This window comes from Molothrus aeneus, chromosome 12 (genome assembly GCF_037042795.1).
Source record: "Molothrus aeneus isolate 106 chromosome 12, BPBGC_Maene_1.0, whole genome shotgun sequence".
Classification (NCBI taxonomy): domain Eukaryota; kingdom Metazoa; phylum Chordata; class Aves; order Passeriformes; family Icteridae; genus Molothrus; species Molothrus aeneus.
Window position 1 is genome coordinate 18,068,934 of NC_089657.1, and position 14,751 is coordinate 18,083,684.

At 39.2% G+C, this 14,751-nt stretch overlaps 1 protein-coding gene across 12 annotated transcripts in view; it reads left to right on the forward strand.

The window, feature by feature from the left end:
• The window catches only part of ATP2B2 (ATPase plasma membrane Ca2+ transporting 2), a 301,755-nt gene extending 288,634 nt beyond the window's left edge, over positions 1-13,121 (forward strand). For 7 of the 12 annotated variants that reach the window (XM_066558014.1, XM_066558016.1, XM_066558015.1 and 4 more), the window contains one exon: positions 12,760-13,121. In XM_066558014.1, coding sequence (XP_066414111.1) covers positions 12,760-13,071 — 312 coding nt within the window. In that variant the 3' untranslated portion in view covers positions 13,072-13,121. Of the gene's footprint in view, positions 1-1,609; positions 1,782-8,354; positions 8,411-12,759 lie in introns of all 12 variants that reach the window. The other 5 variants (XM_066558019.1, XM_066558023.1, XM_066558024.1 and 2 more) reach the window with 3 other exon arrangements.
• Positions 13,122-14,751: the final 1,630 nt, after the last annotated feature.

The following is a 14,751-nucleotide window of genomic DNA, read 5'->3' on the forward strand; positions in this document are numbered from 1 at the left end:
TTGAGCCATGTGGTGTTTCCATGAGCCTGAGCTGAGGATCCCCTCGTGCCCTGCCCCATGTGCAAACTCACCTCACATTTTATTTACTGTGATTTACCTTGGATTCCCTGTGAGATTTGCACTGGACATGTAATTCTGCTGCCAAAAACAAAGCTCTCCACCCTTATGGGGACTGCTGAACACTGCCCAGCCCCAGGTGTGCACAGAGAAATGGCACCAGGGCTCAGACAGAGCAAACCTGGGCTTTGTGGAGGAAAATTCACTGTGATAATTGCACAGCAGTAACCTGGGATCCCTTTTCCAGCTGGCTGTGGTTGATTATTCCCATAAAAACACACAGGAAAATAAAAAATGATGGCCAAAGGAAAGATTAGGAAGGAAAAACATCCATATTATTAAAGATGCAGCCCTATAAATTGGTTTATTCCTAAGTCTGACCACAGCAGAAAATCATAAATTCATTCTAGTGCTTCCCCCTTGGAAAATTTAGGAGGGTTTTCATCAAGATTTGTGCTGTTTAAATTGATAAAAATGCCACCAATTTACCTCTTTCTAGGCTGGGAATCTCCAGAAATGTGGGTTGCATGGTCTGGTACCAGTGGGTTATTCAAACCAGTGGTTGGTTGAATTCCTCCCGTGGATATTTCCCTGCTTTGTCTGTTGTGGTTGCACTGATGCAACACAAAGGACATTTTGGGCTGTAGGGATTTGTGGGGTTTACTCCTGGCTTTCCCTCTGTACCCAGAGCCTGCTTTTTATGGGTTTTTACTGGTGCCAAAGGATGCCTTGAAATACTCAGCTCCATTTTTAACTCCTCCTCTGTGATGGGGAGTAAAAAGATGGTGCTCAGGATGGGTCTGTCAAACAGGGAATACAGCAGGCATAAGAAAATAAGTGGAAAATTGTCATGTTATTTGCTGCAATAGTCAATCCAGTTCCACACCATTTTCTGGGTGCTTTTAATTGCTCTGTATAAAGATAAAATATTAATACTTTTAAATCTCCAGTTACAAAACCCCAACGTTCTTTATCACTGTGCTAAATTTTTACAAATTTTCATTACAGAAAAAGTCAGCTAAAATAGTGGAAGAATTATTTTATCAAACTAGTGTACTGACAACCCTGGGTTTGTAGACAAAATAGTCATATATTGAATTTTAAAGTTTTTCTGTTTTGGTTGAGTGTCATCCCCAACCCCATCCCCCAAATTCCAACTGAGTGACTGAATTTTTCTCCCCCCGGAGAGACATAACAGCATAATTTGAATCTCAGTAGGAAAAAAAGAGTGGAGATTAGTTACATCAAGTCTTCCAGCTGATTTTATTTACCTCTAAATAAAACGGTTTAAACTTTAAAAAAAACCCCTGTTATTTCAAATCTTCTACTTGTTTAAAGTGATGCAGCTCCACTGCCTCCTACAGAGCTGCCTCATTTTATCCAGACAGAAAATTTGAATCCTTTCTAAAACCCCTTCAAAGGGGGCACTTGGATTCCAGCTGGAGTAGAAGCGCGCGCACGGTTGATTTGTTGTTTTTCATGATTATTCCTGTCACTTATGCAACTGTGTCCATACTTTAAGCAACTTGTCTCGTTCTTTCCTCCGTTACAGATCGAAGTAGTCAATACTTTCAAGAGTGGCACTTCCTTTCAGGGGGCTCTCAGGAGACAGTCCTCCGTCACAAGCCAGACCCAGGATGTAACCAATATTTCTAGCCCTAGTCACGTATCGTTATCCAATGCTCTTTCCTCTCCTACCAGCACCTCTGCTGCTGCGGCTGGGCGTGAGTGTGAATTCTTACTGCACCCGACCCTCAGAGATGCCAACTTAGCCAGAGTCGCCTCAGACTCAGCTCCTGTGCCCCTCCCCAGGCTCTGCTCCCACTTCACTCAGCTCCAAACCCCAGGACATGATTGCTTTGTGTACAGTAGATGCTCCCCAGGAGTTGCTCTCTCTTTGTCTCTTTGCTAACTCACAGTGGGGACAGGAATTTAGGGTTTTTTACCCATTGGGAGGAGATTTTAATTTTATTTGAGGGCTCCCTGTCAGGTTTTATTTTCTACTGTTTCTAAAATACAGACTTTTAATGATTCTAAAGCTTTTTCAGATATCAGAGCATTCTGTGACTGTGGTCACAGGGGTTATAGGATGAGGGAAGAGATGAGGATCTGACTCCATGGTTCAGAAGGCTTGATTTATTATTTTATGATATATATTAAAACTATACTAAAAGAATAGAAGGCTAGGTAAGAATAGAAAAAGAAGGAATGATAACAAAGGCTTGTGGCTCAGACAGAGAGTCTGAGCCAGCTGACTGTGATTGGCCATTAATTAGAAACACCCAACATGGGCCAATCCCAGATGCACCTGTTGCATTCCACAGCAGCAGATAACCATTGGTTACATTTTGTTCCTGAGGCCTCTCAGCTTCTCAGGAGAAAACATCCTAAAGAAAAGATTTTTCATAAAAGATGTCTGTGACACCATTCCACCAGGAAGACTCTCTGTGACTAGTCCAGGAAAGGCATGGAAACGAATGAACAAGAAACAGGAAATCTAGTTTATGATGCCAGGCTCAAACTTTACATGAAAGATGAAAGACTTCTTTAAGTTTATTCCCTCTATCTTAGATATATTTTAGATTTATTAGATATATAGATATAGTTTTAGATGTATTAGATATATAGAAATAGTTCTAGATATATCATCTCTGTCTTACTTAGCTTTAGATTTTTTCTCTCTATCCTAGTTAGATTTAGATTTATTATCTCTGGCTTATTTAGATGTAGATTTATTCTATCTTATTTGTGTTTATTATCTCTGTCTTATTTAGATGTAGATTTTTTATCTCTAAGTTCACTGGCAGGATAGCATTGAAGCAGGAGGGACCTAGACAAGTTAAAGGACAGTGTTGAAACAACAAGATTGGTGAGGTAACTAATTTTTTTAGAAGAAACAGATTTCTGAATCCTAATATCCTGGCACAATTTGCTTTAAGATGCAAAATATCTACTGAAGAAGTACTGAAGTGAATGAAAAATCTTTGAGGCAGCTGATAAGGAAAGGCTTCAGTAACAGAATAATTCCAGTTGCTCAGAAAGATCTAACTCTTGTTTCTAGATTTTTATTTATTCAGGACTGTGAGCAGCTCTTTTATTATAGAATTAAAAGAATATTTAAATGTGTAGAACTCAGTTTACAAGCCTGTCACACACTTCAGAAGCTAATTGGGTATATTCCTTATACAGGTTTTAGTAGTTGGCCAAACAGAGAAGAAACTGCTCTTATCTGTCTGGCCAACAGAGAAAGGGAAGGAAGGCAGACAGAGAAAAGGCAGACTAGAGAAGGGGGTGAAATTCCAGAACTCCTGCAGGAAAAAGGAAGCTTGACCTTTCCATCCTGTTTGAGTGCAAACCCCCTCAGTATTTGCACACCAAACATTCAGACATGACTTTTATAGCAGCAATTAAAATCTTATCGAACAATCACAAATAGTCTTAGAAGTATTTGTTGAACAGACAGATCTTTGAAGGGTATTTTTGCTTTTTTCATGTCTGGTTGGTTGGTTTTTAAAGTGTTTTCATGCAAGAGCAGAGCCAAAGTTTTGTTGGATTTAAAGGGGCAACTTCATTTTTTGCTAAAGCTATTTAGGCTCCAACTTTGGCAGTTGCAGAAAAATCTTGGAGATTTTTCTATATTTTCCTATTTTTGTCTTGGGAAGTTTGGCCTGAGAAGTTTCACCCCAACAGCCCCAACTATTCCAAGGCAGGATCAGGGGAAATGAAGCTATGGAGGTTCCTGAGCCCAGGTTCCCTCATTTCCACACTGAGCAGGGCACAAACCCCCAAAATCCCAAAGCAGCTTTTCATGCAGGGAATGATTGCCTGGGATAGAATTTCTCCATTTGAGCAGGAAACTGGGAGCAGCTCATTGTGCTGTGCTAAATGTTTCCTTCACATGCTGGAGCCAGCACTCTGGGAGGAAAGATCTAATAAAATTTAAATAGACAATTTATCTTCCCTCTCTACTCTCCACTGCAGCAAAGCAAGAATTGGATGTTATTGTGTCTTAACAAGGGCCTCACTCATTTATAGGCTGAAGTTAATTAATAGGAGAGAGCAGAATCTGCTCCAGCCTTTGTCACCTTTCATTTGGAGAAATAAAACAGGTGTCCAGAGCTCCTCGTGGTTATAGCCACGTTTCTTCTCTAAAATAAAAGCCAGTGAGTGATTTGTTAAACTTCCCAGAGATAAGGATCTCTATAGCTAAGGGCAATTAGAGATTGGGATTTTAAAGTGCTTATTCTGGACTGTTGGTGTTTTATGACCACAGCAGAATGTCTGCTGGTATTAAATCAGAAATTGTAACACTTAGGGAAAGTTTGGATTTATTCCTACAAAGACACAAATTTATGAATGGCAGTGAAAAAAACCCCATCAAGTGAAACCCTAAATGTTTTTATTTTTAAATGGGGTATTTACAGTGGGTTGCTCAAATTTAAGAACCTGTAAAACTTTTCCTAATCCAAATTTCATAGAAATGGGAGATGGTTTTGTGAATTGGCATTATTTGAGGAAATCCCAGTTGCAAAATGCTCACCTAGGGCTGCTCTCCAGCTCTGTGCTTAAAATGTGTGTGGGCACACAGGACTGGCTGCTTTCCTCTGAGCTGCTCAGAACAGCTCAAACCCCATTTTCTTCTTCCTATGGGGTGGAAAGGAATAATGGGAAAATTGTACTTCTGATTTTGAAGCCTTTCCCAGTCCTCAGGATTGTTAAAAATATATGTAAATATATTATGGGGAGTATCAAGGGAAAACCTTGAGAGTATAGGAGGGAAACAGGGTCTAGTTCTTGAAACTTGCTCAGGATGTTGCAACAATTGGGATATTTCAGGTGGCATTTTGGATGCCCAAAGTGGAGAGAGTCAGATATCAATAAATAATTAAAAATAGGAATCACATGATGCTCTATTGATATGTCAGTCTAATTTAACAGAGCATTTATGCAGCTCTTTACTAATTGTCTTACTAATTTTTAATATAAAGTTCATTGTGACACCTTACCAATCTGTGAGATGTCTCCTGCAGGTTTATAGTAAAATTTTGGATTTTTTTTTAATGGAATGTTTTTCTAGTATTTTTGAGCAAACTCATGTTTGATTCAGAGCTAAGTGCTTGCTTAAAGAGAAATCTGCCTGTGGAATGCACCCACCCCTAGAGTGGTTTGTGGAACAGGTCAGCAAGTTATTACATGTAATTAGCAGCTATTTGCAAATATGGCCCATTCAGAGTTGTGGAATCCCTTAATTAAAAGCAGTTTGTAGAAGGGAATATTTGATACAATAATAAAGTTTCCCTAGTGAGCCATCAGGGTGTTATTTGTAATAACAAAGTACAAATTGCTGGATGTCACCATTAATGGATGACAGTGAGGTCTGTGAGTCTCTTATCTCTTTTGAAAGACATTGCAGCTTTAAATAGAGCAAAAATCCCTGCAAATTAAAACTTGGCATTTTGTTTATTCTGATAAAATGATGAAATTCATTTAAATGCACGCTAAATATGTGCACCTGTTTAATATGCAAACCTTTAAGCTACCGAAAATGAAAATATGGGGAAGTTAGCAAGGTGGTCTCAGATCTTCTCAGACACAGATTTACACACACAAACTTCCATCATTTGAAAACTCTGCCACTGCAGATTTAAGGGTGGGTTCAGGTACAACCTTTGCTGGATTTGTGTTTTATATACATTTCTATCTATGTTTTATTTGGGAGGGGGAAACCCCAGAACCTTGGGGAAGTGGAGCATCTTTTTTTTTCCTTTTGAAACTCAGAATTAGTAACACCAAAAATTATCTTGTGCTTAAAATTGAATATGTGATTAAAGCTTTTACCACTAGATTTTTTTAGTTAGGTAGAGGGTGAGAATATCTAACTGTACACAAAGTAAACAAGTCTTTATCCTACTCGGTGTATTCCTGATTCTCAGATATTCCTGTTAGCAATAGGTAACCCCTGCAAAAGAACACAGTTGCAGATTTTCCAAGACAGACACACATTTAATACTCCTTTGTACTTGCTCTTCCCCTCATTCTCATATGGAGCTCATACTCTTCCCAAGTGGAATTAATCAGGAACTGCACGTCCCTGAAACAAATCTTTCTTTCAGAAAAAAATTCTAATTTTTAAGTTTAGGGAGCATTGGGGAAACAACAAACAAACCAAACCAAACGCAGCAAAAGAGACCTCCCAGAGTTCCTTTTTCTTGGTTCTGATGAGAATTGTCTTGTCAGAGGTTTTTAGAAGTGAATATTTAAATCAATCACTTGAAGCTTTTTACTACATGAACCCCAGCAGCAGTGGCCTCAAAGGACACACTTGTGTGGTGAGACAGGAGAAAACACAGAGTCAGGACTCCAAATTTTACAGAATGAGTTAAACCTCACCAGTCAACCACAAAATGCTCTCAGAGGTATTTGTATACAAATCCCAGAAGGTTTTTTGGCTTTTTCTGTCTGGTTGATTGGTTGGCTGCTTTTTAAGAAGTGTCTTTGTGCAAGAGCAGAGCAGGGCACCCTTAAGGCTGGATTTGTGCTCTGCCTCACATGGAGGGGCCACAGCCTCCAGAACTGGGGCTTCACCTGCTGGACAAGAGAACCTTTCCCATTCCCTTTTAATCAAAGAATGGTTCTGAGATGTGCCAGGAACATGTCCTGCGTTGAACATTCAGCATTTGCTGGGGGTGGCACGAGGGCAGGAACTCTCGTGGACAGGAAATAATTCAGAATTCAGAGTTAAAACTTGAGGTAAAGTCTTGTTTGGATGGAATTTTTTCATGAAGAAAAATGGGAACTCATTTCTTTTAAAGAAATCATCTATTTTAATAAATGTTGAGGCAAAGATGGAGATGTCACCCCGGGCTTTGTTGAGGCCACGAGCATCTGCAAATTGTGTCACACCCACGTGAGGCACTCAGCAAGCTCAGCTCCAGTGGCTCTCACAGCCCATTTCCCAAGAGAGCATCTTAAAGAGTCCATTTAACTGTTTGCAAGCTGTTGTGGATGAAGAGCTTTTATATTTCTTACATATTTAATTTTCTATGAAGGAAATAATTCAGAATTCAGAGTTAAAACTTGAGGTAAAATCTTGTTTGGATGGAATTTTTTCATGAAGAAAAATAGGAACTCATTTCTTTTAAAGAAATCATCTATTTTAATAAATGTTGAGGGAAAGATTGCTGCTCAATATTGATCTACATTCAGATCACAGACCATGCCCAGTGGGCAATTTCTGTACAGGAAGGTTTAACCATCACAGGAGGAAATGGAACAAGCAGAACTTCAATCAAACCCACAGCTAAAATTATGTTTCTAAAAGTTGCACCATTGAACCAGAGACTGGGGTTCCATACTAAAGCCTAGGGCTTCCCACTGGCTGTGACCAAGGTTTGACAAAACCCTCCTGGGATATGCAAAAAATCAAAATCGACTCCTGGATCTCCTCCCTGAAGGATAATTAAGCAAATTTAGAGCCTAAATATAAACCCAAGCCCTCAAGTGGAGAAGTGCCATGGCAGGAAGGGTTAGATCCTAAAGCACAAACAGGTTCTTTTAAAGGCTTGTGTGAATTATTTAAACCTGATACAAAAATGTCCAACTCCATAATTTTGCAGCGATCCTGCTGTGGCAAGTGGAAGCCCTGCACAGGGCTCTGCTCTTTTGCTCTAAATACAGTGGAATTCAGCCCTTTTGGAAATGAGAACCAGGCCTGTGTGGGTGCTCTGCTTTCCTTGCTGCCCCTGGTTTGAATTTTGAGCAGCACTTGCAGGATTTGCTGCATCTTTATGTGGGAAGAGAGTAGCACAGATAATGTTATGCATCTGTTTCACTCATTAAAGCAGAAAACTAGAATTTCTAAGTTTTATACATGTTTTTTTAACTTTATATTTGAATTTGCTCAACTTCTGCATCCTAGTCCCCAGAATATATGAGGCACATTCACAGGTGACCCCAATTCAAGCAGCATCTCCTGTGGAGACCTAATCTGATTTTACTCACCTAAAACTGGGAGGATTCAAAAAGAAATCCCAACATACTGAAGATGTTTTCTATTTCAAAGCTTTCCATATGCAACCTTTCCATAGTCCTTGACCCATCTCCTTTACCTTTGTACAGTTTAGTCTTGACCTAGAATAGTCTCAGTTACACCTAAGAGTTGGCATCTCTTTGCAAAATTGACCTCGTGTTTACAATTTTATACTAATCACCTTACTGACCTTTCAGTATTGAATTTATTTGCTGTTGCAGTGCCCTACTCTCTACTGTCTGAATATTAAATGTGTTTGTTTTCCCAGAGGGCTAGAGAACATTGGACAAAAGGGTTCAGCAGGAGAGAGTGAAATAAAAAGAGGTTGTGAGTCTTTAACCTTGAGCCTGAAATGAATGTGAACCAAACTCCAGATACTTGGCTTAGATGAAGCCAGGTAAACATTCGAGTATAAGCCCACACACTACCAACCAGAACACAGCTCTTGGTGCTTACCAGGCTTTGCAGATTTTGCCTAGATGGTTGTACTTAGGACTGACATTCTGAATATCACCTTTTTCTTCTGATGGGAAAAAAAAAATTGTAGTATCTAAAATTCTATTTCTTTTTTTTTTTCTTTTTTTTTTTTCTTGCCTGATGCAGTATAATAAATCTGACTTTCAAGGTGGGATGAAGCTGAAGAGTTTTTTTCTGTTACAGCTCCAGAGAAGAAAGAAGTGGAAACTTATAGCAATGTCAAAAATGTCCTGAAGTGTTGTCCCTGCAGTCTTTTGTTAAAAGCAGTTCATTTTTTTTCTGTTGTCTCCATTACTGTGAGAAAAGGGAGCTGTATCTCACTGTTTGTCTTCCCTTGGCATTGTCAGTCTCATAAAGAAACACCATTACATGAACTCTACATAGTTCATACTAAACCAACACTTCCCAGGTTCTATCCATCATGGATGTCCCTGCTTTTCCATGCTTTTACAGCCATAACAACATCCCAAGTTCATCTGCTTTATTTTATCTTCAAAAAAAACCTGGCTGGGCTTTGTTTCAGCAGAGCCCCCAAGTATTTTGACACCAGATATTACCTCAAATCTTGAATTTAAAAGAATTTGTTGCTGTTGGGCCATGTAACTCTGGGTAACTAATATTTTTAAATCTGGGAGTTGTATCAGCTATAATAGGTAAATTAAATATTGTAGTATTATGGTAGAGAAATTAAAATGCCGCCTTTATATGCAACAAACACTCTGCCCTTGTTTCTACTAAGTTTTGTCCCTGAAAGCAATAATTTGATCCATTGCGGGACAGGCTTGAAGGAGATTTTGAATTTTATTGCAATGCAGGAATTCTGCCACTGAATGATATGTAACATTAAAAAACAAAAAGGTTTTCTTCTGGATGCCAAGCTCAGAATGCAAAATTTTAAGTTGAAGAGGGAGTTTCTTCTAAAGTGAAAAATCAACGGAAAACTAATATACATCTCTGTAGAGAGATTTTAAGTGAAATTATGGGTTTCTACAGCTCCCTTGTGAAGAAAACTCTTTAGAAATGTAATTTGATTTATTGTCAGCTTGAGGGACTTGCCCAGTTTGGCCCTTCCATTACCATTGCCTTCAGAAGGTGAATTAGCTCAGGTGTCAGCAGAGCTGAAGCAGTTCCAAGCTAATATTTCCAGTGCAAACCAGTGTGAACAAGTAGAAGCCATTCTAGAAACATCTCAATGTTCTTACAAGACTCAAACAGTCCAGGCCATAAATTTTGCCACACACCTTCACCCAAAGTGAGAGGCTGCAGTTGAATCTTCAGACCATGCAGCTCAAAGTCATTATTGCTCCCCTGCAATGGCTCATTAATGAATTAATTCCAGTCACTGCAGAGCCCCAAATTCAGGTCATGGCAGGCACGTTTGCAGAGCTGCCTGTCAAACACAGCTGGAATCTGCAGTTTGCCCTGCACTGACTAGGGGCTGGGAATTAAATCCAAAAGAGATGCCAAATGTTGGTATTAAAGCAATACAGATGCTTTTCCCACTGTGGGACGTGGAGCTTATAAATTGACATCAGTTCCTGCCCTGCTAAATCATGGAGACCTAAATATATTTTGTGTGATGAAGAAAAGCTTTCCTTTCTTTGGATTCTGCTGGATCTGTTCAGGATAATATCAAACCCTTTTATTTAAGTAAAAATTTACCTTCACCATAAAGATCCAGCTGGCAAATAGAACCTAAGTCTGTGCCATAAGGAGTGGCTGTTCCCAAGATAATAGAATTATCTTGTTAATTGATAAGCTCTAGCATCCAGCTGCAGCTGAAGAGGTGACTGGTATTTGTGTTTAGAAAGCAGAAATAATGGGGAGGTTTGCAGAAATGTCACCTCATCAGCCCATGCTATAAAGTACCCACGGTACAAAAAGTTTCCTGATTTAAACTAGGGCAATATGGGGATGTGGTTTTAAGGCTGCCTCAACAGTCATACCATTTTGTTCCTCATTTAGGCTAATTACTCTGCATTTTAAAAGACAAGCTAGGAGGGTACAGATAGTGAAGGGATTTGTCACCTTTTCTGGCTTTAGCAAGGCAGATCAATCCCTTACCCCACTCTGTTGACTCTGCAGAGCCCTCACACAGCTCAGATTCAGCTCTGATAAACCCCTGGTTTTTAATTCCAGGAGCTCTCTTAGGTACACTGTATGATTGCAGTGGGTGAAACTGCTTTGAAATGTATTTGTTGATATTTATTTTTTTGTGCAAGACAATCTTCCCTCTTGCACCTCTGCCAGCCTAACGTGTTCTCACACCCCAAGGTCTGGCTGAGCCGTTCTGTGCCGCTCCAATCCTCTCACCTGGAGCATAAGCAGTCACATGAATTACTTTTTGTACTGTGCCCTGCTGTTACCAAATGTACCTGTGGAGGGAAGGGAGAGTATTTGGGCTGACCCAATGATCTCAACATGGCAGAACTTCAGCTGTTAAGATTTTTAAAAGATGGCGAATATCCAAATTTAGAGAGCATAAACAAGGACCGAGATCAAAGAAAAAAAACCAAAACCAAACCAAGTCAGCCTCCTCCTCAAACGTGCTGAAATTCTGTACAGCTTGGCCAGCTCCAAGCATGGGATCAGCTGGACCCCACAGCTGGACCCCTGTGGCCCTGTGCCATTACTGAAGTGCAGTCTGCCAAGGCAAAGAGGAATTAAAGCTTTCCAAAGCAGTGGTGTATCAGGCCAACCAACAATGTGCAGCATATTTACATGTAAAAAGATCCACATGCCAACCACCAAACCATTTCAAATGTGTGTGGAGAAGCTTTCACAGTACCTGCTTGCACCTTTTCTGCCTCTGCCTGTGTTTTAGTCTCCCCCCTGAGAAATGCTCAAGGTTTGCTCATGGACTACATGGAAGTAGAGGGATAGAACTCATACTTAGTCATGAAACATTTGCCAACGGATCACGTTTTGCCATTCTGTTTTTTCCTCTCTGCCCCTCCACCCCCTTCCAAAAAGTTCTGTTTTTTTCAGCAGTAACCCAGCACAACCCTTCACTTCTTTTGAGAACTGGTAGGTCCCTGGGACTAGAGAGCATCCCTCCCTTTGCCCACCCACAGAGGACGTAGCATCCCCACTCTTGCTCTACTCCTCCCATTTCCTACTGGGAACACAGTGGGCACCATCCCTGAGAATCGCTGGGCTGAGTCTTGAGTTGATTTTCACCTCTGTTCTTCCTGCCAGGTGGTTTCTGGCATTAGGTGGCCCCTGGCCCAGGTCACTGACCTGCTTTAAAGACTGCAGAAATGGCATAAATCATGTGGCTTTCAGCATTTAACTGCACGACTGAGACACCAAATCCAAACAGCTCACTGTTAACAATGGGACTCAATTCAACCCAACAACCAATCCATCATTTTATTACATGTTCTTCTATTTATTAACAAGCTGAATGGCTAGAACAGTGGGTCTATACTCGAGTGTTTACCTCACATCTGCATGAAGGACAAATAAAAGTTGGTTCAACGATACTATGTTCACATTATCCAGGCTTCCAAGTGTAGTTGTTGTGTGCAAGTTATCTCTGTTCATGTGGAAACTGTGATTTTTATTTTTTTTCCCCCCTGTGGTAGCATGATTGCGCTTAGTACTTTGTCTGCTTGGCTTTTTGTGCTCTTGGCTGCATCCATTTAGATTTTGCTTTAAAACATTGATATTCTAGTTTTTACACTTGGCTCCTGTGTGTGTCTCATACGTACCCATCCAACCGTGTCCGTGTTCCGTGCTTTTCTGTTTGTGAAGTGTGATATGTTATGTGTAATGGTTTTTTTAACAACAATACAAAAGAGACTTTTTAATTTGAAAAAAGCCTTTCTACTTACTCACTGCAAAAACAAAAAAAAAACTATCAACATGCATGGTTTGACATTTGCATTACAATTAACATGGCTTGTCTTTTACTAGGGATGTACCACACGAGTGGACCTTGGCTTTCTTTAACCACTCCTCCCCATCAGTTCTTTGATGGCTTTAAACCTTGGTTTATTTTAATATTGCAGTTGGTACAGACATTCAAAATGCACATAACTGAGCCACTCGTTTATGCATATAACATCCAGAGACTTTGGACTCCAGCTGCCTGCACTGCCCTAACCATGTGCTACATTTTTCACCAAGTGTTCTCTGCCCTGCTGTGCCCTGGGGAGGTGCCCTCTGACAGCCCTTTCCTTTTCTCCCCCCAGATCCGCGTCGTGAAGGCATTCCGTAGCTCTCTCTATGAAGGTTTAGAAAAACCAGAATCTAGAACCTCTATTCACAACTTTATGACTCATCCTGAATTTAGGATAGAAGATTCCCAGCCCCACATCCCACTCATTGATGACACAGACCTAGAAGAAGACCCTGCTCTCAAGAAAAACTCGAGTCCACCGTCCTCGCTGAACAAGAACAACAGTGCTATCGACAGTGGAATCAATCTCACAACGGATACAAGTAAATCAGCTACCTCTTCTAGTCCAGGAAGCCCAATACATAGCCTGGAGACATCACTTTAGCTGAAAAGGTCACTGCAAAAAGGAAAAAAAAAAAAAAAGAAATATAAAAAGTTAAAGTAAAATAAAATAAGAAACCCCACAGCAACCGAGATATATAAATATATATATTAAAAACATTGCTGGCTGAAAAGCTGTTTGAACTCTTATTCACTCTGAGACAAGTGAATGAATTGTTGATCACAATGGTTTTGGGGAAAGAATGAATGGCTGATTTACATACCCCCTGTTCCCTTTCAGAAAAACAAAAACAAAAAAAAATCCTCCTGCATGAATGTACTGTACACTGCTGGCCCTTCTTTCTCTCTTTTTGTTTGTTTTTATTTCCTTTTTGGTTTTTGTTTTTTTTTTGGGGTTTTTTTTGGTTGTTTTTTTCCTCCTTAAGCAGGAACTGCAGAGGACTTCTTTCTGAGGCTATTTATCCAATTCACTGGTCTGTGAGTTTTTGAAATGCTTGTGTGGCATGGACTCAATTGTATAGATTAATTTAAATAACTTTTTTGAAGTTGCAAAGCTTAACTTGCACAGTAGATTTGCACCAGTTGGACAGAGGAACTTAAACATTTATGAGACTATATATAGAGATATATACATATAAGTATATAGATAATTAATTATATATATGTATATATCTATCTATATATATATAGTTATATATATATAAAGTTTCTTTGTTGGCATGTTGCCTTGTTTCTGCTCAAATTGCTCTGACTATTTTAACTTATTTATGTCCTAAAAAAGAATGTAATTTGTTTACAAACCTGTAGATAATATCCTTAACTATTTGTAGGGTTAAGAAAGCACTTCCTGCCGAAGTAGTATAAAAATGGCTCAGCTCAGCTCATTGAAAATGTCTGTACTCTCGCACCCTGGATATTTTATTACAACCGTGCTCTGATTTCTGCCTGATTTCCTTTTTGGGTTTTTATTTTGGTCTTTCTTTTTTTTTTTTTTTTTGTTAATAATGTAGATACTGCTAGTAAATAATGAAAGAAGCCAAAATATAACACATTGGATGTAGCATTGTGATCCTATATACAGGGAGGTAAACCAGGCTTCCTTTGTTTCAAATAAAAATCAAAATGATCAGGTTCTCTCCTTTTTTTTTTTCCTTCCTTCCCTCTGATGATCTGCTTGAACTCCTTTTGGTGCAACATACAATAATGGAGGCTATTTCATTCTTCAGACATACAGCAATGGCTTCGGAAACTATTTTTAGAGAGACATTAAATGAGTTTATAATTTAAAATAAGTTATATTTGGTTTGTCTATATGGAGATAAAAGAAATGTTAAAATCTTGTGATATACTGTGTTAATCCTTTTCAATTAGTACTTTAGGCATTTATTTCCTTCTTATTTGCAAAGTATGGGCTGTTGGCATTTTGGATGAAAATCACTGTAGGTTGTTGCTTTGATTTTTTTTAAAAAGAAAAATATAATTTCTGCACTATTAGGACTGAACAAATCTTTATTAATTGTGTATTGAGATGTGCTTTGTGTGATTTTTTTTAATCAAGCTTGTGTTCCTGCAGTAACACAGTAATACATTATTTTACCTTCAGCTTTCTCCCAAGAAAGCTGCTTTGAAAACCTGCAGTATGGAAGGCGAAAAACATTTTTCAAGATGGTAACAGCCCTAGAAACGTAAAAATTATGAGCTTATACAATTGCTATGTCAACCA